The sequence below is a fragment of the Anopheles ziemanni genome, chromosome 3 (assembly GCF_943734765.1).
Source record: "Anopheles ziemanni chromosome 3, idAnoZiCoDA_A2_x.2, whole genome shotgun sequence".
Classification (NCBI taxonomy): Eukaryota; Metazoa; Arthropoda; class Insecta; order Diptera; family Culicidae; genus Anopheles; species Anopheles ziemanni.
The window spans coordinates 18,789,811-18,812,641 of record NC_080706.1 but is presented as its reverse complement, the minus strand read 5'-3'; the positions used below and the strand labels follow the sequence as shown (position 1 = coordinate 18,812,641).

Below are 22,831 nucleotides of genomic sequence, written 5' to 3'. Positions count from 1 at the left end.
TGACCGGTAGGGCTCTAATCTTTTTACGCTACCGGTTTGCTTTTGCCCACCGTGTTGGTTAGTTCATTGTTCATTTCGTCCACCGTCCGCGGGAAGGTACATTCTCACACGATTTGGAAAAGGATGCAGATATTCGGTGTCTGGCGGAATTTCCGACCATAGTACTTTCACGAGTAGGCTGCTGACATTTGGTTTGATCCGTCCGTTACTTTTGGGTGTCGTTCGGATGTCGTTCGATAACGGTAGGTCCCGTAGTGAAACTTTGGATAGGGTCATAGAGCGTGGTAGAAGGAAGAAATTATAGCAAAAAGCAATCTCATACATAGGAAAAGGGAAAAAACGCTCCGAATATATGGTTCAGAGTACATACTTGCATGAGGTGAATGACATTTTCTGTCCGTTGAATTCTGTTGAGTCCATTCGATGCAAGATGCATTTGCCCTTTTGAAACTAATTGGTTGATTTAAGAACGAAGGTTTGATATGTAGCTCAATTTAATTGAAATTGACAAATCTATCAAGATTTCTGGGTTTACGGGAAAGCTCTCTGGGAAATGATTAACGTGTGATCCTCGCTCTGAACAAATGAATAAAAGTTGGTGTAGTAAAATTAGGGGGGGAAATCATAGGGAAGCTCATATCATAGTTATTATTCAAATTTGATTGTCAACAATTATCTCTCTTCAAAAAAAATTATTCTTCTAAACCAAAAACTATCCACTGTTTCATTCTAACCTCCTTTTTAATCACAAAAAAAACACTTCAAAACCCAAACAAACTGTTTTCCCTCGAACGCAGAAAACACTCATCAAATGCGCTTGATATGATGATGGAAATAAAAGGTCCACCCTCCCATCTCTCCCCCAAGCGTCGTATCACTTAATCCCGCCATGATTGTCTTTCATCACGGCAGCCTCCCTCCCCCCCCCCACCCAGCTCCCCGACCCTAACCCATCACCCCAGCAGTCATTTGCACATCCGCGGCTTTGCGAGTTTTGATGCGCTTTCATTTTCTTCCACGCGGGTCACCCCGTTACACATTTAATGTTTGCCTTTGTTTCACTCCGGTTTATTACTGCTGCCCTTCCGCCGCTCCTTTCGCTTCTTCTGGTAGCTTTTTGTGGGTGGTTGGGGAGTGGGAGCAAAAACCTCTCCCTTGCGTTACGCCGAATCGAGAGTACCGAAATTACTGGCAGAAGAAAAAAACAGCCAGTTCATGGAAAGGAAAAAAATACCCTCGCAGATGATTCCATCATAATCATGACTGCTCCGGACGTGCGCGCGGAAAAAAAGGCGCGTGGTGGGTTTTTGGTGTGGGCAAATGAAAATGGCGACAGATTATCTCCCTTTCGCCTATCTGCCAGCAACAAAACAACAATGCCGCGGGCAAGTGGCAAAGGTTTCCCTCTGGTAGAGGATGTTTTGCGAATTTCCTTTTCCCCAAGCCAACAAACAACCTCCTGCCGGTATGGACGAAAAAAAAAGGTGCCATGAAGGGGGAACTAAATCATCTTCATCATGAATTACGGATTCCGAATGCCTCGCGGCTTAGAAATATCGTACGGGGGCAACCGTCTCGCGGGATGAGAGAACATCCTTCGTTGCCTCCATCGTTTGCAAAAAGGAAACGGTCGGGGAAAAAATCATACATCACGTTTGCGCTCCCTTCCTATCACGTCCTCACGGCTTTAGCCATTCATCAACACCACCACTGAACGCTTCTGTGTATGTGCGTGTGCGTGTGTTTGCGCTTGAATGCGATAAAGTATCGTACACTCATCAACTTCAATCATTTGTCGCTCACTCTTCCTCGTCCTTGTTGTTTGCGTAGCTTCAATAATGGCCCCGGTTTGGTACGTTATTGGAAATGATGATGAGCCAGGATTTACGGTGGCAAAAGGAGGGACCCCCACCCTCGGGGGAAAACCTATCCTTTCATTGGATTGTTTTTTTTTTCTCCCCCCGCGTTTGGTGTAGGAAAGAAGAAAGAAAGTTATACGGGTTGGAAAAAAAAGGGCACCCATTTCGCCTGCCAAACTCATCAGTCATCATAACACGAAAATGTTTGATGAGGTAGAGGAGGATTTGGGTAGGTTGATTTTCATTCCGTCCCGGCACGTTTTCTACTTTTTTCCCCCACCGTCGTCGTCCGATGACGTCGCGAGATCCTTTTTTACGGGTTTTTCTTTGCCTGTTTCTTTTTTCCTCTGTTATGGATATCGTTGATTTTTCGTTCAGCGTTGATTCATTTCTTCTCTCCCCACACAAACCCCCACACCCACACCCTACGGAAGTCATAAAGCCTAATTCAATCAAAGAAAATCCTTGTGGGAAAAATGCTCGCCCCAATAAACAACTTCCTCCCACTCGGTGGTGGTAGGTTTCGTTCCGTTTTTCTTTTCCATCGGCACCGGTACAGATCCACTTACTTGTTCCTTTTTTTTTTTTGCCTTCCGCCTGAACTGGGGAAATAGGTTTTAGACGTTTCATCCACCGTTCGTGAGTGCTGCACACATACAGCGAAGAGGGAGTATCGTGTGGAGCGCACATTTGAACAGTCATCTCACCGGTTTTCCCTTGCGGTGGGATGAGGAGGTTCATTCGGTCTCCAAAACTCTGTCCCCATTTCGCTTCCTCCCATTTTGGCGCAAAATGATGCTGATTAAGAGGATGACGGATAAAACGATGTCGCCGTACCCCGGGTAAATCAAAATTCCAACAAAGGAGCCTTGCGTGTGATGATGGGTGGGACAAAAGATGTACCAATCCGCCGAAGAATAGGGAAACCTTTGTTGGCTCAATTCTGTCAGTTGATGCTGTAGTAGTTCGTGGGTGATGATACGAAAGGTGGTGAAAACAACACCATTTGAATGCCTTTAAAATTTCAGTCTAACAGCCAATCATTTTTCTTTTCTTTGATATTTTTAAATCTTGTGCAGAACAAAGTTTGCCTTGGGAAAAAACTTTTTAATAACTAACTAGTGGCATAGTAGGGCCCGATTTCGTTACAGTTTCTGTATATTCAGCTAAATATACCCACACGGTCTTTCATACTTCATACCGAATTTCGTTTTTGATTAAATAGCTTATATACAAATCATCCCTCCGGATATGTAAAGGGAGATTTAATCGTATATTTTAAATACCTCTTCTGCCTCGATTGGTTGGTAGCATCGAGCTGTCTTTATCTGAATAGATCAACTTTTTATGTTGTTCCATTTTTCCGACTGTACCTTCGTTTCAACTCCCCCCCGGGGTAAGTGTTTGCTCAAATCGGGTCGCTCAAAAGCAGCTGTCAACGGTTCGGTTGGTGACAAACCTTGAAAGAAAAATCGATGCGCTCGAATAACTCAAGCCACCCCCGAAGACATATCCCAAAAAAAAACAGCGGAAACGAAAACAAGATTGAAGTGTAAAAGAATAGGAAAACCTATCGAGCAGAGTTATTTTTTGCTACCTATCCGAAGGGACCGAACGGCGGGAATCAAATAATCCCCAGGACCAATGATGATCCCTTGATTCGTTTGATATTGAAAAAAATAAAATCGAACAAAATACACCCCCTAAGAGGGGTTGTTGGATTGGTTGTACTTGTCTGTGTGTGTGTGTGTGTGTGTACAATTCCGTTGGTTCGTTTTATTATTTTTCAATAAGGTCTCCACTTCCTTCTTTCCCCACGCCGTTCCGCTGGGTTGAGCCATTTCCTAGGAAAAAAAACGGGGGGGAAGAAATCCTTTGTGGCAACGTGTTATAGATTCTTTTTGAACTCTTGGATCAAATTTTCTGTCCCCTGCAAAGGAGAAGGGATTTCTTTCCTCTTTACGGTAGGCAAAAAGAAGAGAAAAAACAAGCTCTCCGAACAGTAGAACCGTGGAAGGAAGCAGCACATAAGAGGCAAATCGATTTTACGGAGGGCTATAAAGTTGTTTGCTGTTGCTACAAGTTTCACCATGCTACCCGAAGCCGCCCCTCCTGCTCTCTGGCATGGAAATGGTACGAGAGGACGGGGGCTACGTGTGGAAAGAGACCGAAAAAGATGATGATGGAGAATGGGATCCGTTCGTTTTCTGAAACTATTTTCCCTTCAGGGTGTCTAGTGGGCATCTCATGATAAGGTGGCGGACTTTAATGCTACAAGAATCTTGGCAAACATGGAAAATATCGAAACGTAGGAGACATTACCAACACCAACAACAACAACAAGAAGTAGCAAACTCTATTCGCTTGTCAACCATTACGAGCAGCTTAACCCAAAACCCCACACAAATCCGGCCGAATTTGAGACACATTCGATAGGTTTTACCGAAACACCCATCCCCGGCGTAAGTAGCCTGTTTTCCTGGAACCACAACCCACCGGGCGGAGGCTACTGAAAGAGATAAGAGAGAGCGAGAGAGAAAGAGAGTGAGAGAGCGAGAAACTCTCCTTCATCATTCCATCCGACGGTTGGTTTGAGTTCGTCCGCTTTCCGCGTCCCAGCCTTCCTTCCCTTTGCAGTTCGTTTCGGTTCAACCCAAATTGCTTGTCCACAAAAAAAAAACAGGCGGTGGGGAAAAATTTATCATTTTCCTTCCCGCAGGGTGTCCACCGGAAGGAGTTCTTTTTTTTTTTAGTAGGAAATATGTGCGATTTCCGACCCGCTCCGTCGGGTAGCGCGAACAAGGGAGGGGGTGGATTTGCTTTTATTCACAGCTCTTTTTCTTATGAAACCCATTTTTTCGGGGTTTTGCTTTCCATTTGCTTTTTTTTTTGGGACGAACTGGTCGAGGGTACGTGCGGTGCACTGGAGGATAAGTCTTCTTTACGAGCCAGAATCCCGACTCCCGATGAGGGCAATGCATACCACGGCAGCAACTTTTGCATTATACGGCTTACTGGGCGCCTCCATCGAACTCAGCACTTGCCGGGAGCAGCAGGAGAATCACCTGGTGTGAAGGAGGGAGTGTAGATGAAGGCAGCCACACACACACAAAAAATAGTTTATGTACCTCCCGGTCGGTTTCGTTTACGGGTCGACGGTTGTTTGTAAATTTGCGACCAAAATCCATCCACCCTCGAACCTGCGCCCTCGTGTACGGCTATTTCCTTCCGATGGGCGAAGTCGTGGAGTGCGGGTGTGGGAGGCTGTGGGTTGCTGATGTTTAATATTACCGGTGCACGAACTGGGGTTGGTATCAGTTTTTTTTCACCCCTGCAAAGAAATCCCCAAAACTTCTCCGAAAGCGATCGTGAGGGGATTCCGCAAGAAAAGAAAAAGATCTATCATACAAGGCAATTGGTAAGAGAGCGGACGGATTGGAGTAGGACAAAGAAAACTCCTTTATCCTTGTGAATACGGTTGGGGGCGTGGGTTGGCAAGTTTGTTTTTCGTTCCCCCCCCCCCCCCCCCCCCCCCCCGCTTTCCTCTCTGCTCTACCGCACAAATCCTCCTGTCACGGTCAGGTGAAACGATGCAGTAATTTATTCAAAAGATTATTCGTACCTTTCGCTTTCGAAGGCCCCTTAAAAGGGAGGTGGAGGGTTTGCTTTAGCATAAAGGACATTTTAGATTTGGTAGCAGAGGATCGGTCCGGCACTGCTTACCTCTTTTAACGCTGTGTTTGGGATCTATTTATAAAGTGATTTTTTTTTTTTCGTTTTCAATTATGTCCTTTGGTTGAGTCTGTTTTGTTTTGGGGCTTCTTCTTTTCAGGGTTAAGACGAATAAATAATCCTGATAGCCTGACAGATTTGTAAAAGATTACCAATTTTTTTAGATAAAAATGACAAAAATTAAAAGAATAAAATGTATTTTAATAATTTTAGGAACTTTTTTACCTAACATATAAATTACTTAATTTACCCGCGCGATGATTATTACTTCCAAAAAGAGTTCTTTCCATTATCAATAACGATACGAGTGAATTTTAATACCATCTACTTTTTCCACTTTTTTCCAGACCGAAATTGCGAAACGACTAAACGCTCTCATCGGACAGTTGCTGCCATTTCTAGCGACGGAGCACCAGCAACAGGTCGCCTCGGCGGTGGAACGGGCGAAACAGGTCACGATGCCAGAACTGAACGCAATCATTGGTGTAAGTAGCTCATAATTGGTGCTAATAGAATGGAACGAACCAAATTGTCTCCCGACCGCATCCAACAATGTACACGGGCGTCCCCTCAATTTCCGGCCAGGGAAGGAGGGGGGACGGGACGAAATATGATGATGAGTCTCAAGAGAGAAACCAAGTTCAGAGCGCGTTTGGAAAGCTTGTTTTGATTTCCTACCCATGTTTAGCTGAGATTTTCCAAAGGGCCCCGTGTCCGAGTGCTCCAGTTATATAGTGCATTGATTTCTCTTCCTTTTGATTTTGATCATTCATAATCGAAAAGGCTTTTCTGGTTTGTGCGGCTTTTCCGTTTTCTTTAGAATCATTACCACCAGCGTGTGTGGAGGTTGAAAGTGGCATTAGTTTAGCTTTGCCAATTACTTGCGTTGAATTTGGTTTTTCATTCTATTCTTCTATGCGCATTAAATTGTACGATCGGGAAATAAATACAACTACTCCTTCTCAAAATTATGGAATGCATTGGAACATCCCTTTGTTTTGCCTTCTGTCGATTTGGTAATTATATAGTTTTCTTTTTTTTATCCTCCGTTTAACGTTTACTTTCTCTTTAAGTTCCAGTCACAATTGGATCGTCAGAAGAGTAGTTCGAACTAGTAGAAGCGTGATTTGTTGCCGAGTTTCTTAATTGATTGAATATTAGGTTCTGCTTCTTCTGCATTTGTTTATCTTGTTTATCGTTTCTAATCAGTTAGTTATCAACACCGAAAAACAACAATAAATTCCATGTACATTTATACGTTTACGTTTTGTCCGTTTTTTTTTTCGATAATAAACCTGCAAACAAAGCCAAATACCAAATCATATAAGTTTGCTACCGACATCACTGCCCGTGCCAAAAAGAGTAATTTTATTTCCCATTCTCTTTGTCTCGTTTTACTTGCAAACGCTGCAACAAATGCTGCTAAATGTTCACAAAACTCTAAATTAAAACTATCCGGTCCCCGGTGGGTTACGAAATGAAACCCGTCGCAAATTCGCATCACGGAACCGAACCGGCCGCATAAAACGAAAATACAAAAAAAAAACCATTCACAACAAAATTACTTTGCCCCAACCAACCCGACCGAATGCAATGTGCGATATGACCATCCTAATTCCTCTTCGATGCCCTACCAATCTGCAGCAACATCAGCAACAGGGAATTCAGCAACTTTTAGTAAGTTTCGTGTTACTTTTAAACGCACCTCCAAAACAACAACCCGAAAAAACATCAAACATTCTTAAATCCGCCAACGCACTACCAAACACGCTCTGTGTCCGGGTGCTCGAAACGCACGACCGTTTATAATTCCATTACTTTTTGCCATCACTTATGTTTTTAATACACCATGTTCATATATCAGTTTTATATGTTTAAGTCTAAACTTAACACATTCATATTAAAAGCAGCGTGAACACATTCATCACCCAATCACATGAAATCACAGAGTACTTTCTCAGCTTTGAATGCGGAAAAAAGACCTTCCTCCCATGCACCAGTTTTTTTTATACTTGCTGTTGTTGTTGATGTCGTTTTTATTCGTGTTTTACAATATTGTTTTTGAACCAACTGCTTTCATCTTATCTCATTTGATTTGGTTAAAACTTAATTTCATTTTTACTTTTGTTCCGTAAGTTCCTTAAACTAGAACCCCTTTTTAGCATCCTGTATGTTTGTAAACTCTATGTTATTAGCAGCAGATTTTCAGAGTTGATAATCTACCTGATATTTGTCATCTAAATATGCTGAAGGATGTGCAACCGATGATTTGGTTCTGCTTTTCAATTTACTCAATATCAGAATCTGATAGTATTAGATAAATTGTACAATAAGTGCATGAATATGTAGCTCTTTTTCCAAAAAGTAAACCAAAAGTAAATTGTCTTTCAAATGATAATAATGTGTGCCAACATTTTAAAGAAGTATTAACAAAAATTGCGAACAAAAATTTAATTAGAACAAAATTTTGCTGTATGAAAACATAATATAATTGTACAGGTAAAATGCACCTTCGCAGAACGTTTTCCAACCGGCGAAAAACGTTCAACACGTGGCATTAACTCCTTGATTACCGTTTTTACCGTCCCCAACGCTTGGAAACCATCCGATCGCTGGATGCTTCATCAACTTAATCGCCTTTCGTTGAGCCGCGCAAACATTTCGCACGGACAACCGAGCGCAAGCAATTTTCGGGCGAACGCTTACCATCGCACACCTGAGCCGGTGGTTTGTGGGTTTGGCCGGTCGATGAGCTAGCCGATGCCACAGGGGGTACAGTTTTCCACCGTTTTCCGATAAAGTCATTAGCGGACCGAGTAGTTCCGATGATCGGCTCGAAAAACCGCTTAACACAGCCTCAAGCTTATCGATTATTATTCGTGTTCGGCGAATGAATTTGGTTTCAGCGGAACTAATTAAGTGTGATGAAGTTGTTTTTATTTTTTTGCGCATGTTTTTCGCAAGATTTTGTGACGAGTAAAACATAACTAAACCATAATAAAAAGATAAAAATGGGGGTCGTATAAGAAAGTATTTCTCCTTTGTTTAAGAAAACTTTAATCATTAATATCCATTCTTTTCACAAGTAATTCGAAACACATGGAACCTTTAAGACATCGTACTTGCTAACTTTCTCTTTAAGATTCCTTTCGAGCCCATCCCTTACGTTTCACTGGTCCATCTAACACGCGCTCAACAAACCCTCCCTTCTTCTTCTTTTTCCCGGCAAGCAGTGTCCATTTCTTACCGAGGCCCCCTTTCCTGAGTATTTATTGGAATAGAATTTGTCGAGTTGATTAGATCTTCGCCCCACTCCAATGCCCAACACCCACTCGTTCCACATAGCAACCTCGGGCATTTACTTTCCCTTGAAGGGAACGAAACTCTGCTGCCTCAACCTCGTTTCCTCCCACCTGGCCTACATATATCGATAAAATCACGCCCCAGAGTCCGGAACCGACATTAACATTCTTGCGGAGAAAGCGCTCGGCTGGGACGTGTCCTTCTGACGCCCGTTCGACGGTGGCTGTGTGTTTGTGTGCGGGTGATGCGAAGAGTGAAAGTGATTTATATCGATCAAGGACTAAACTGAGCAGGAAACTGTCTACGCCTCCGTCCGCTCCATGGGTCATCGTTTGACCGACCGGACTTTCCGGTGTCCGGTTTCTCACCCGTTTCCGTTCTCACAGCGTTTCTTCCCGCCTGGCGGTCGGGCAGAGAGGGAGGGTGGGGGAGGGGGATTGGAATTTCCTAACCATTCCATACCGGTCCCCGTTCCCGGTTCCTATACCCTGTCAGCACCCTTCCCCGGGGCCGTGTCAGTCATTAAGCGATCTTCTTATCTCCCGAAAGATTCATTCCGTATTCAACATTTAATTAACAACATCATCACGTTCCATAAGTTTCTCTATTATCCTTGCATCCAGCGCTCGGTTTCTTTGCCGACGACGGTTTCAGCTTCTGCCTTTGGGGTAAAACAATTTGCCCGTCCGTCGACCGGCGAGTGTCCTTTCTGTCGTGTCGGTCTCTCTTTCTCGACTGATTGCGTCGAGTCGGTCGTTCCATTTTCTCTGGTCGCAGCGAACGGTCCCTCGGTCGGTTGTGTTTCTCTTCGCCCGGGGGGGAAAGAGTCTTGGCAGCGATCCTTTATACTGTCAGCACACAATTCCGAACGATTATGTTTTCCGAGCGAATGTTTCACCCAAACCGCCTGCCTCCGACCGACGCGTGACATCTCACGTTTGTGTTTGAGCGGTTGTGTCAAGGGTGTTTCTATTTGTACGCTTCATTGATACCCAAACCACCGGATTGGAGGAGGGCGGCCGGGGCGTTCGGTGGAACGGGTTTCTTGTGTGCATCGTTCCCAAAATTGCTCCCGAGCTCGGGCCCTATTTATCAGGACCTCTTCGGTGCAAATATCTCCATCGTAACCAACGTGTGTGGGCAGTCCCGAACCCCCCCGAAAAATGGGCTAACGAAGGCACACCGAAAAAGGACACTCCTCTAAGCCTGGTGCGGCTAATGGCGTCCTTTCAAGAAATCACTTCGAACGCCCGCGCCCCCTCTCTCTCTTTTCGGGAATGGAAATAAAATAATGGCATGGAGCTCCGAGCTTGTGGTGATATGTGTAGCGAAGCGAAGGGAAAACATAAAACCATTGTCATACCACCACGTCGTAGTGGAAACGCGGGACAGGGGATGGAGGTGGCCATGGGGTGACCGTATGATTATGTTTGCGTCGCAGAACGTGACAATAAAACGGTTGGTCCCTCTCGAAGCGGCGACGATCGGTTGACGAAGGTTGATAACGATATGCGGGTACGAAAGAAAATGGAGCAATGAATTCATTCCTATTTATTTCTCTATTTTTCGTCCCTCTGCTGGCCGTCCGCCGGCCCCCCGCCGTATTCGCCTCTTGTGATGGAGCTTCGCCGGAGCTGCCCTTCACTTGCCGGTCGATTTTATGACACTAATTTCATTGGGTTAATATGTAGCGTTTCGTTTTTCCACGAACCCCATACTTACACTCCCCCCCCCCCCCCCTCGCTCCTCATACCATTAGCCATCAACAAAAGGGAAGCCCTCCGAGAGTTGCTAGCAGTAGTCACCCTTCACAAAAGGACGACTTCCGCACCACTTCCATCACGACACCGAAACACGCACGATGAATAAATAGATTAATCTGTTCTCGCAACCGAAACCGCCACCCACACTGGGTGGGTTTGTGTGTGTGTGTATATGTTTAGTTGTATTAGCACCGGTTTTCTTCAGGGGCCCGAGTGTCTCTTTTTTCTCTCTCTCTTGCCCAGGGGCAAAAGGGCTAGAAGTGCTTTTTCTTCTCCATATTTCGGAAGATAGTGTTTAACGCTCAATTTGGGTCAGCCGATTGCTTATCGTTTCTTGTTGGTTCGTATTTTCCATACCTCTTGTACCTTACAAAGAGAAAAATATAGTTACTCTGTATTCCTACCTTTTAGTATAGTATCATTCTATGAACAACATTGGTTTTCACATCTGTAATCTTGCATCAAGTTTATAACTGTTTGTATGCAACCGCTGATAAAGCAATACTGTCTGATTTGTGTTGAAATTAGATTTGTGATACTTCTTAATTTTTCATACAATAATCCAACGACAGGAAAATCGGATCGATTAGGGTGGGCAAACAATATATAACACCAACCCGGAAGGAGATTAATAAACCCTACGAGCGTGTTAAAGGGCTGGGCGGATTTATGTGAAACTTTAACCTAGTCCCCACTTTTCACCAGCTCCTTTCGTGAAGAAACGTTGTGCCGCCCGGTTCCCGTTTGCTTTTATGAAAGGTTCCACGCTAGCGGCGTTGCTGTGTTTCTTTACGTTTTTCCCCACCAATCCAAACCATTCAATTATTACCTCCGGCTGAATCGTTTTCCCCGGCTCTTTGGGAAAGTTAGCTGCTTGAGGTATGGTGGGTATTTTGCCGGGATAAACGTGGTGAAAAGCGGTTGGGTTTTGGTATAAACTCACGTGCCACGTTCCCTTTTTCCCACCCAGGAACCTACATGTTGAAAACGTGCAAGTTTTCCTTCGATGGTAGCTTCCAAAAAACGGGAAACTCAAACCATACCGAAACATAAAACATCCTTTTCCTCGCGTTGCATGTGTGTGTATGTATATGTGTTTATGGTAGTGTCGCGTCGACCTCCCATCTTCCCCTGTTGGGGTGGCCCGATCGTAAACTAAATTGCTAGCATAATTATAATCGTATAACCACATTTTAACATAATCATCCTATTTAATTTCACTCAACCTGGGTTGGTCTGTTGGCCGTGTGGGTTTGTATGTGTGTGTGTGTATGCATTGCGTGTTTTCTGCGAGAAACAGACCCCATTTCCCTGCAATATGTGAGAAAGAAAAGGGGCCACCCCAACCAGGGAAAGCGCTCTTGTATATCCTTCCTAGCAAAATAATTTCGAAACACCACAAACACCACAACTAACCGCCACAAAAACAGGCACCCAATAGAGGTAACAACGATAGCAGGAGGAAAACTGTTGACTTGCTTCAAAACGCTGCTAAACTATACACCCTAGAGCCTCCCCCCTCTCCCCCACCACGTGTTCGTAATCGTGCGGGTCGTGACTATATCCTGCTAGACTTCCACTTTCTCCTGTTTATGTTGTTGCACGAAACAACGGGCCCCGGGGGTGGCGAGAGGAAAAGTTTGTTTCACTTTGCCCACATCATTGCACACACGCATACACAAACATACGAACAAACACCGGGGAAGGTGGTGGTGGTGCGAGTAGTTTGTAGCGGGGCCATGTCTACAAATGAACCGGATAAGTAGTGCTCGAAAAATGTACCGGGGAAAAGGTTGCGGTAGATGGCAGTTAGATGTTAATCGGATGCAGTGGTGTGACCGAGAGGGAAGAGGGAAGTGGACGGTTTTAGTTACAAAACCTTACCGCGTGTGTATGTGTGTGTGTGTGTTTGGGCGGTGGGCTAAATGGTGGACAATGGGGTAGAGAAAATGTCCACATTCTTCCACTCGGAGTCGACAAACAGTGTTGCGTCCGGGGGGTTAGTACACATTCGACCCGAGCTTATCCTCCCATCGAGTGTGTACTGCAGGGTGACAGACACACACACACGCTACCGGAAATGGGTGGACAGCACTCGTTGGACAATGGATCGTGGTCGTCCCGGAACCGATTCGGGTGGCCCAAGCACGCAAAAGGATGATAAGCTGAACCAATATTAAAACCACTTTTTCCACTGGCCGTTTCCGTTTCGGTGTGATACCGTTCTACCGACACTAAAACCGGTGGTACACCCTCGACAGCTGAAAGAGCGATTCGGGGGACGAATATCGGAGGCTTTTTGGGTTCAGTTCACCCCCGAATCGGGGGGGCGGTTTGTTGTAAAATATCGTTGTTTATCGTTGCCGTTCGGGAGTGACTAAACGCGGGTCTCACTCGAGATGCCATTGGAACGCAGGCTTGGTGGGTGGGTGGAGGTCACACGATTTGTGGGTTTTCCCTCAACACTTACTCCTTATTTTCTTCCTCCCCCCCTCCTCAGGCGAAGTGCATCCATAAACAAACACATACACTTCGGGGCAATTCTATTTAGTGCCCGGTTCGAGTGAACTCAAAAACCCGGCTCGGGCCAAAGGGAATCCCCTGGCAGACGTGCAGTAGTGGGAGGTGAAATATCTCCCTCCCCAGTTCCTCCCCGCTTGCTTGCCACAAATCGAGGGCATTATAAAACGGTACCACGGCACCACCCAACCGCTCGCCCAACCGGTCACTGGTTTGGCAACTTCATTCGAAACGGTTTCGTTCACGGCAATCGGGAAAATTCCTGTCGACGGTGGAACGAGCGGAAAACGCCGGACGCCGGGACTGTTGGGAAAAGACCAATTGTGCACTGTTTGCCAAACTAAAGCGACCGAACAGAATGGGTGCACGTAAAGCGCTTTTCCATCCCACCGGAGGGGGGGGAGAGCAATAAGGAGCGGCCGGTGGATGGGGCAAAGAAAAGCGTAAACGACTGCTAATATGTTTTCCACACCGTGTGGTTTCAGGTTCGCTTCGGTGCCCTTTCCGCCGACCACCCCTGCTCCTTGGTTGGAGCTCCCGGAGTTGATCCACAACCGTGTGTTCCGGTTCGCGTGTGGTGTGTGTGTGTGCGCCTTTTGTGTGAAGGTGCTGTTGCACTAGCTGGTATTATTTATCGCAGGAACACCCACGGGTTGGTGGTGTTGCTGTTTTTCACGTGTCGGCACACAAACGTAATGGTGGGAAATTCCGGACCGTTTGCCGCGCTGCGCTACAGGGGTTTTTCACTTTTCCTTACCTTCTTTGTAACGATCGGCCACTTTCTAGCGCTACAGCAATCAGTATTCGTTGCTGGAAAGCTCCGTCGTAGCACGTCTCAATTATTTTTTTGGCAAAGCCTTCTTGATAAAATTCGTTTCTCGTTTTTAAATTGAGGTGAAAACAGAGCATACGTTTAGAAACAAATTCCATAAGGATGCTTAGTGGATGGACACAGTTTATCTTCAGTTAATTGTTACCATTTCCTCTTCGTTATGAGTTTCTTTCGAAGGCTCTATATATAATCATAATTCATCGTCTTATTTTAAGGGTCATGGTTAACTCCATTTTCCGTTACCTATACCGGTTTTCAAGCTAGGAAAATAGTCGTACGTTGTAAAAAAAATATGATAAACAAACAAATTGTTTTACACAATAAAGTTGTAGATGCACAAAATGGAAATGTATGATAAAATAAAAAATCCAGCAATTTGTTTGCAGCATTCAATGCAATGCACTTCCTCTCCTAGGCGTAACGACTGTCTTGGGTTGAGTTAAGGGCTCACTAGACTTTTTCCCTTTGTGTACGTGGAAAGGCAGTCCTCTTGTCTCGGTTGCGATTTGAAAAGATATGACCAAGATGTAAATTATTTTTCCATTTATGTAATTGTTTTTCAAGTTCAGATTCCAATATTTTCCCCTTTTTTATCGTTATCCTTGAAAATCAAGTTCGCTACGCAATTCTTAGAAAACGTTAATTTTAAACACGATACTGAGGAAAAAACTTTGTTTGTTTGACTTTTCCCGTTTGTTCATGGCAAAGGGAGAAAGGGAGGGAAGAGGAGGGAAAATAAAATGTAAAAATATACACCAATCGCTCACCGCCCACCATGGACGTATTTATTTTCCTCTTCGCAAGAACTCGTCCACGGTACACTAACCTTCGTCTCCGTCGCCATGAACGGTTCCTTCGCACCATCCCCACCATTCCGGGACCAGCTATCCGGCCCCCTGTCCGATACCCGACGATGGATGTAGGAAGGACGACCCGCTTCGCTGGCAGTAATTCATTTTAATTTGAACCATTTCCTGCTACATAAACGCAAATAAACGCCAACGCCTCGGCGGAAGCGTCGCCCTTCGGTTCTTTGCCCACGGGTCCGCAGTGCCGTATTACCCTCCCCACCGCTCCTTTTCTCTCACTCTCCACCCCCTTCTATGGTTTTGGTTCACCATTTCTCTTGCGTGGTATTTTCGAACACAACTGAGGGGAAACAACAACCCACAAAGCTTCGGTTGACCTCTGCTGAAGCATTTCGGTTCCGCAGAACAGGGAAGGAACGGGAAGCAGCGGGGGGGTGGGGGCAATCGTTTGTAAATGACTGCAAAAGTTTGCCTTCTCTCCCGGGCACCACGGAAACGGTACCGCTTCCTCATCCCCGCTACCCGCTTCCCGGTTTAACGAGGACGCGCACCAGAAGTGGGTTCTCCGTGAAAGGTCTCCTTCCAATTAAAACTCACTCCACACAGCCCTATGCCCCGTACCCATTCCCAACTCCTCCCTCCCTCCTCCTCTTCTCGCCTCTCAGTGGGTAAAATCCCCTCCGGGGTAAAAATCAGTCCAAAGCACCAACCGGGCGCGTCATCGGCACCAGCGTAGTACTAGTACCAGCACCAGTAGGCAGCAACACGCTTCCGGTCCAATACGGAGTTCATATTTCATTATGCTTTCCCGAGAAGGGCCCTTCCAGCTTGCGCCGCATTTCCCAGCCCTGTCGAGGGGCTTTTTGTCTTTCATCACCCGGGCCCCGTGCCATGCCTTTGCCGGGGTTTTGAATAGTCGAGTGGCAGTGGAACGACGACAGGTACTCCTGGTGTAGACCCCCACTCCACCCAACCCCTCCCCAGCTGCCATCGTCCTTTTCATGCCAAGTGCGATCCATGTCCTTTTGTTTCGCTTCGCGTGAAAACTCGTTTCAACTAGCTAACCATTGAAAAACGCCGACCACCGACGACGACGGAAATGGTTCACTCCTTCACGTTCCCGAGCGTGCTCGGCGGTGGTGGAATGTCGGAAAATACCACCCCGTCCCTGTCCCCTCCCTTCCCGAACCGGCCAGTCGGTGGAACACTTGGAACAACCTGGGTGAACGATAATTTTCACGCGAAAACCCCCGAGGCCCCCCCCCCCCCCCCCCCCCCCATTCCTTCCGTTGAATGTTTTCATAGTAGGCGTTGAAGGATGTTGCGAACCAAAACTCTCCTCCAAAACACAAAGCAAAAGGACATGCACCGTGCACGCATACCGGGTGACGCTTTACACCGAGTAACTTTATTACCGGTTTGCTCTTTTTGTGCGACACACTTTGTGAATGTAACGGTTGGTTCGGTGGGAACGGCGGAACGTGCGACGCGGGGAACGAGTACAAAGCGAAAACAGTACGAACACCTAATTGCGTGATTTCACCCTACAGTGCAACGGAAAGGGGTTTTTCTAGAAGTTTTTCTTTCTTTGAAATGTTCGCTTCCTGCAACGCGATGCTTACAGCATTATGTCTCGCTGCTTGGGGTAGTTAAAATGGAAGGCGGATTACGTTACTCGCCGGCAGTGCAGCTTCATAATGGAAGAAGTTATTCTTTTCAGGATGGTACAGGAAGATGCAAAGTCGACAATACAACACAACACAGTAAATAGTTAAGAATGTTAAAAACTACCTAAAACTTTACAGTGTTATTCGAAAAGAATTATTAATATTAGGTGAAAAAGCCATTTTCAGTCGTTTTATGCGCAAAATAATGCGACTTGCGACTTCCTTTACGCCAGCATAATCACTTTTATTAACTGTTTTAAATATCAGAACAGGTTTTTCACGCTTATTCAGAGTATGTTTACTAGTAATTTTCCCGTTTGGGAAAAAAAATCTGTTTCCACTTTATGCCCAAAATAATGTACCATAAACACTTTTATTAATTTTTGTTTTGTTTCAAGTTATCAGAACTGTTTTCTGACAATTGTATCAAGTCTGCAATCCTGTATGAAAAGCTTATTATAACTATTAAACTTTCTCGGGCCTGATACAAATGGACGTAAATACTATGAAAACAACCAACACACCAATTGACGCGTGTAGTTTGAGTTGGGGCAAGAAAAAAGGACGCCACTTAAATCGGATTTGCATGCATCAATGTTTCACCTGCCGCCCTTTCGGGGAGGGGAAAACCGCAATCGAATCAATACATACACATATCACATAGCCTCAAAACAATGTACCGACGGCGTTGAAATCATGTGGTTAAATCAGTGCGAGCGTGAAACGTCCTGACCGCCGGGAAATACGGACACTCGCCGGAGGGGTAATCCAGTAGGATCGGAAACCACACACTGTTCCATCCCTTCGGCACCTCCTCTCCCACACACACACGTGCGATGTTCGATCATCGATATTAGGTATAGTTTGATCGGTTCGAAATTCGAAACAACACCCCTTTGCGGGTGCTCTGCCTTTTTTTTGGGTGCGCGGTGCCCTTCGTCACAAACTAGTTCGATGCAAACCACGCACCACCAAAGCCGAGAAACCGCCGAAACCCGAGACCCAACCGCATGATTTCCCACCGGACGAGCAGCAACCTGGGAAAACCACGGCACTGCCGCTGGAACTATCGAAACCGCGCGAACGTAATCAACTGTCGAAATCGACCGGTTCGGTGGGTGGGGGGCGGACGGTGGTGGGTTCTGAGTCGGGAAAATTTGCCACCGTGGAATGCAATTGCCCGTATTTTTCCTTGGGTGTGTATTTGTATGCACCGCAAATGCATTCGATCGATGTAATTCGCCCGGTATGTCCATCACCATCATCGGCGTCGCAATCGGAACATTTGTCACACAAAGGGAAAATTATTTACATGCCGCCACCGGCTGGTGGGAAATCGTTCAATGATGTTTACTGCATGCAGGGGTGAAAATTACTGCCGGCCGGTGCGTTTGCTTGTCTGTGGAAATTAAATATTTGTCACACTTGTCAATTCACATTCTTTTTTTTTCTCAATTTTTACATAACATGTTTACATTTCATCTTTTCAACTTTTTTTTCCCCATGGTTTTTTCTTTGGTCCTGTTGATCCGATCCTCTTTCACCACCCCCCGAGAGGGTGTTAAACAAATGAATATGTTACCTGGCACCTCTATCCAAACAACACCGCCACAATCACCCACTTAGCTGTCCCTCCCCTCGGATGCACTTATGCGATATTGATTTAAACTCCCCCGCCACCCACCACCCCCAAACCACCCCAAAACATGACACCAACCGGGGGAAATACCGGCGACGACCGCGATCGACGTTAATGCGCGCATAATGATGATAACAGTTTAATTAAATCATTCAAATATTATAATTACTTCGAACCGACCGCGGAGCCTGGGGAAAGGAACTCCGCCCGCCACCCACTTCCGTTTTTGTATGTGTGTTTGCATGTGTGGTTGATTGTTGTTCCTCTGATCACTCGGTATGTTTCGGTGTGCGCTTCCGTGTGTCTGTGCTTGTGCTACAACAGTTTGCATGCTTCCTCCTAATTGACACTCGACAGGGCTTCCGGAAGTCATTGCCCCACACAACCCTTACCCCTAGCAGCTCGTTTGTGTTTTCCCCTGCCATTCCATGCCATCGCCATGCTGTTGTTTGCTATGCGCTGTTCATCATCAATGTTTGGCTTGTCCTTTGGTTCATGTTGGTTTAACCTGTTTTTATTCTAGCTCACTCTCTCTCTCTCCCTCTCTCTTTTTCATAATCGTACACATCCACGTACTATCCATTTGGAGTTGGACTAATTGGTTTCTCGCTTTCTCTCTCTCTCTCTTCTTTCTCTGCTTCTTTCGTCCACCCACCATAAACATCCGCTCCTGGCACGCGTGTTCCGGTCCGTCCGTGCAATCCGATTGCAGCAACAGATTCACGCCCAGCAGATCCCGGGTGGACCACCGCAACCCATGCCGGCCCTCGGGGCCCTCGCCGGCCCGCTGACGGCGTTCGGGGGCCCAATGGGACTGCCGCACGGAGCGCCCCAAAGCTTGCTGAAAGCTCCGCCCGATCTGCACCGGGAGGACCTGAAGGTTCCGCTCGGTGGCCCGTCCGCCGAGGAGCGAATGGTAAGTCGTCGTTTGAACGCCTAAAGCGCGCCCCATATCTCACGAGCACCCCTTCCCTGTGCCCTTCGCAGCGCAACTCCGTGTCACCTGCCGAGCGGGAAAAGTACCGACCACGATCACCGCTGGAGCTGGACGGCGAGGCCAAGCGGCGGAAAGAGGAAAAACTTAACCACGTAAGTCCCAGCCCGGTTCAAGCGTGCCAGTACCGTTGTAGTTGGAATGGGGGTGGGTTTGCCATCGGTCCCCCGAATCGGGGCACTTCCGTCTGTGGGTGTGTTTTTTTGTGTGTGTTTTATTTTCATTTCTTTCCTGAGTCCCTTGAAATCTTTACATAAGCGGTGCTCTTGTGACTTAAACTCCACAAGCAAATCCTCGAACATAGACGCTTCACGTTTACGGGCAGGATCAACCGGATATAAGCACGTCAATGGCAGTTCTCATTCGTACTATTCAAAGCTAGAACTTGCTAGAGGCATAAACAAAATGATATTTTTTTATTTACTCTAGTTAGGTCCCGAAGGTTATCATTTAGGGTCTGTGTTTTTTTTTTTAAATTTATGTGTCTTTTTTTAAATCCCTTCCTAATATTAATACACATCCATAACAGACAAAAAAATATATCGTAATCTTAGTTCCCTTATGTGTTATCGTTTCTTGTTCCCCATCCCTCCCCCCATTTACTCCTCGTGCCGCCCCTTATGTGTTTCCAGCCGGCCTTAGATCGTTACCCAAATCTGAGTTCCAAATTGAAAGTTGCCCTATTGTTTTGCAGGAAAGTGATGGTGAGAAAAGTGATCAGGATTTAGTGGTGGACGTCGCGAACGAAACGGTAAGGGTCGAGTGCGTGTGTGTGTGTGCGTGCGCGTGTATTTAAGCACTAAAGATCGTTAAAGTACAAAGTATCAAATTCTAAACTTTCCAAATTATCCGATCACACATATAGTTTGCGTTTGCGAAAGATTTGTACAATCTGTAACTCACTCACACCGTAAAAAAAAAAGTAGAGCGATTGGTTGAACAGAGCAGAAAATCGAACGAGAGAAATAAAGAAAGCAAGAGACTGGTCCTGGTTGCTCAACTTTCTATCTGTCACCATCACTACCCCCCTCCACCCGTTACCAGTGGTCCTTCCACTTACCTATCAATCACGTTGGTTTTTATATCCTAAAATTAGTTTTTACCATTTAGCAATATCATATTGAGTATTGTTTATGCTAGGTTTAAATTTCACTTTCATTACATTGACGTTGTTTTTAGTTTTACTTTTAATTTCACCTTTTTACTACTTATCATATGTACCACCATGTTCATTAGTATCATATCACTAGGACTTTTGTTCAAATTATTTTTTTTGTTATGTTAGTTTCCTCGTTTTTCTGTATTTAATTAATCATGATTTCAATACAACAAATTGTTTGTCAAGTATTGCAAATTGACCACTCTGTTTCATGCGCGTCCTACCTCTTCATCGTTAGTTTCTGTGTAGTTGCATACAATGCATATTGTAACAATTGTTTGCCGTCTAACGCCTCGTACACACACATACTATCCCACCCGTTACCATTAATTGTTTCCGCCCGTAGACGTTTGATTGTTTCTGTTCGATATGGTTGTAAATTGGAGTTGTGGGTTTTTATTTCTGTTTTCCGTTTTCCTTGGCCACTTGATAGCTTGTTGTGTCTTGTGGTTGAATATCTTTCTTCCTTTGAATACCGTTCGATTATAATTTGTTTCACCAAATGTTTCTCCTTCACAGGGCTCACCCTCACCCCGCGCGAACGGTGATCATCAGTCGGATCGTGGCGATCGAGACAGTATCGGGCTGAATGGAAGCGACAAGGCAGGATCGAGCAGTTTGAAAGGTGCCAACGACCGGCCACCGTCCCGTTCCGGGTCCAGCTCTTCTCGGTCAACACCCAGCCTCAAGACGAAAGATGTAAGTGGATCGATCGATCGGTGGTGACCGAAGTCCCGGTAATTAACGCTTTCCTTATTGCTTGCATTCTATTTTAGCTCGATAAACCGGGAACCCCGGGAGCGAAGGCACGTGTCCCCACGCCCAACTCGTCCACCCCCGGTGTACCGAAAGCCGTAGTACCTTCGCCAGCCGCCGGCTATCCTCCCTCGCCATATCAGCGTCCATCGGATCCGTACGCACGACCACCGCCCGATCCGTACGGTCGCCCGCCGATGCCTTTCGATCCGCATGGCCACGTTCGGACCAACGGCATCGCGCTACCCGTTTCGAGCGGTAAACCGTGAGTATTCCGTCGCACCGACCGACCGACACGTACCCTTGGGATGGGAAACGAAACGGTATGATCAATTGTCCCCTTTCTCCACAGTGCCTACTCGTACCATATGAACGGCGAAGGTGCCCCGCAGCCGGTTCCGTTTCCGGCGGACGCCCTGACTGGTCCCGGAATTCCCAGGCTTGCCCGCCAAATCAACACACTCTCGCACGGTGAGGTGGTGTGCGCGGTCACCATCTCCAACCCGACCAAATACGTCTACACTGGCGGCAAGGGCTGCGTGAAGGTGTGGGACATTTCGCAACCCGGCAACAAGAACCACGTCAGCCAGCTGGACTGTCTGGTAAGTGCATCGGTGGCCCTGCTGCTGGGGGGGACAAAAGCCCACACCCCAACTCAGGAGTGCAGTACAACAGGACGTCCCTTTAATGGCTTGTTGGTTATAATTCGCAGCAGCGAGACAACTATATCCGGTCGGTGAAGCTGCTCCCGGACGGCCGTACGCTCATCGTCGGCGGTGAAGCGTCCAACCTGTCGATCTGGGATCTGGCGAGTCCAACGCCGCGGATAAAGGCGGAGCTAACGTCGGCCGCACCGGCCTGTTACGCGCTCGCCATCAGCCCCGACTCGAAGGTGTGCTTTTCGTGCTGTAGCGATGGCAACATTGCCGTCTGGGACCTGCACAATCAGACGCTCGTGCGGCAGTTCCAGGGTCACACGGACGGTGCCTCCTGCATCGACATCAGCCCCGATGGGGTACGCTTGTGGACCGGCGGACTGGACAACACTGTCCGATCGTGGGACCTTCGGGAAGGCCGCCAGCTACAGCAGCACGATTTCAGCTCACAGATCTTTTCCCTCGGTTACTGTCCAACGGGTACGATTCGGCGACAAAGAAACTAATTCCCTATGTTGGTACCAGACTAAATGCACGACTAACTTCCTCCACAGGTGACTGGCTAGCAGTCGGAATGGAGAACTCTCACGTCGAAGTGTTGCACGCGACGAAACAGGACAAATATCAGCTGCACCTGCACGAAAGCTGCGTCCTGTCGTTGCGATTTGCCGCCTGCGGCAAGTGGTTCGTCTCTACCGGCAAGGATAACCTGCTGAACGCGTGGCGCACGCCGTACGGGGCCAGCATATTTCAGGTGAGATTGATTCATTTCCGGCATTCGAAGGCCTTTCGTTTAAATAATTCATCCTTCTATCCTATCCTTCCGCAGTCCAAGGAAACCTCGTCAGTACTTAGTTGTGATATTTCTACGGATGATAAGTACATTGTTACCGGCTCGGGTGACAAGAAAGCAACAGTGTACGAGGTTATTTATTAAGCGTGAAGGAAATACGTTTCGCTTTACGCTTCACCAACACACACAATAAAATCCAACCCCACGTACGTATGGAATGGACGATTCAATTCGATTCACTTTACGCTGTGGCTTGCAACATTGGAGTAATTGTGCTAAGTCGTTAAACAACAGACAGACAGCTATTTAAAATCAAACAAACAGAAACACATGATGTGACTTAAAGGTG

The 22,831-nt window shown here is 46.4% G+C and overlaps 1 protein-coding gene across 1 annotated transcript in view; it reads left to right on the top strand.

Annotated features, from left to right (window-relative positions):
• LOC131288068 (protein groucho) overlaps positions 1-22,626 on the top strand; it is a 160,943-nt gene extending 138,317 nt beyond the window's left edge. Inside the window, exons 6-16 of the mRNA XM_058317168.1 lie at positions 5,939-6,076; positions 7,236-7,268; positions 18,837-19,040; positions 19,112-19,213; positions 19,813-19,869; positions 20,797-20,976; positions 21,054-21,298; positions 21,386-21,635; positions 21,746-22,169; positions 22,244-22,443; positions 22,519-22,626. Coding sequence (XP_058173151.1) covers positions 5,939-6,076; positions 7,236-7,268; positions 18,837-19,040; positions 19,112-19,213; positions 19,813-19,869; positions 20,797-20,976; positions 21,054-21,298; positions 21,386-21,635; positions 21,746-22,169; positions 22,244-22,443; positions 22,519-22,626 — 1,941 coding nt within the window. The remainder of the gene's footprint in view (positions 1-5,938; positions 6,077-7,235; positions 7,269-18,836; positions 19,041-19,111; positions 19,214-19,812; positions 19,870-20,796; positions 20,977-21,053; positions 21,299-21,385; positions 21,636-21,745; positions 22,170-22,243; positions 22,444-22,518) is intronic.
• Positions 22,627-22,831: the final 205 nt, after the last annotated feature.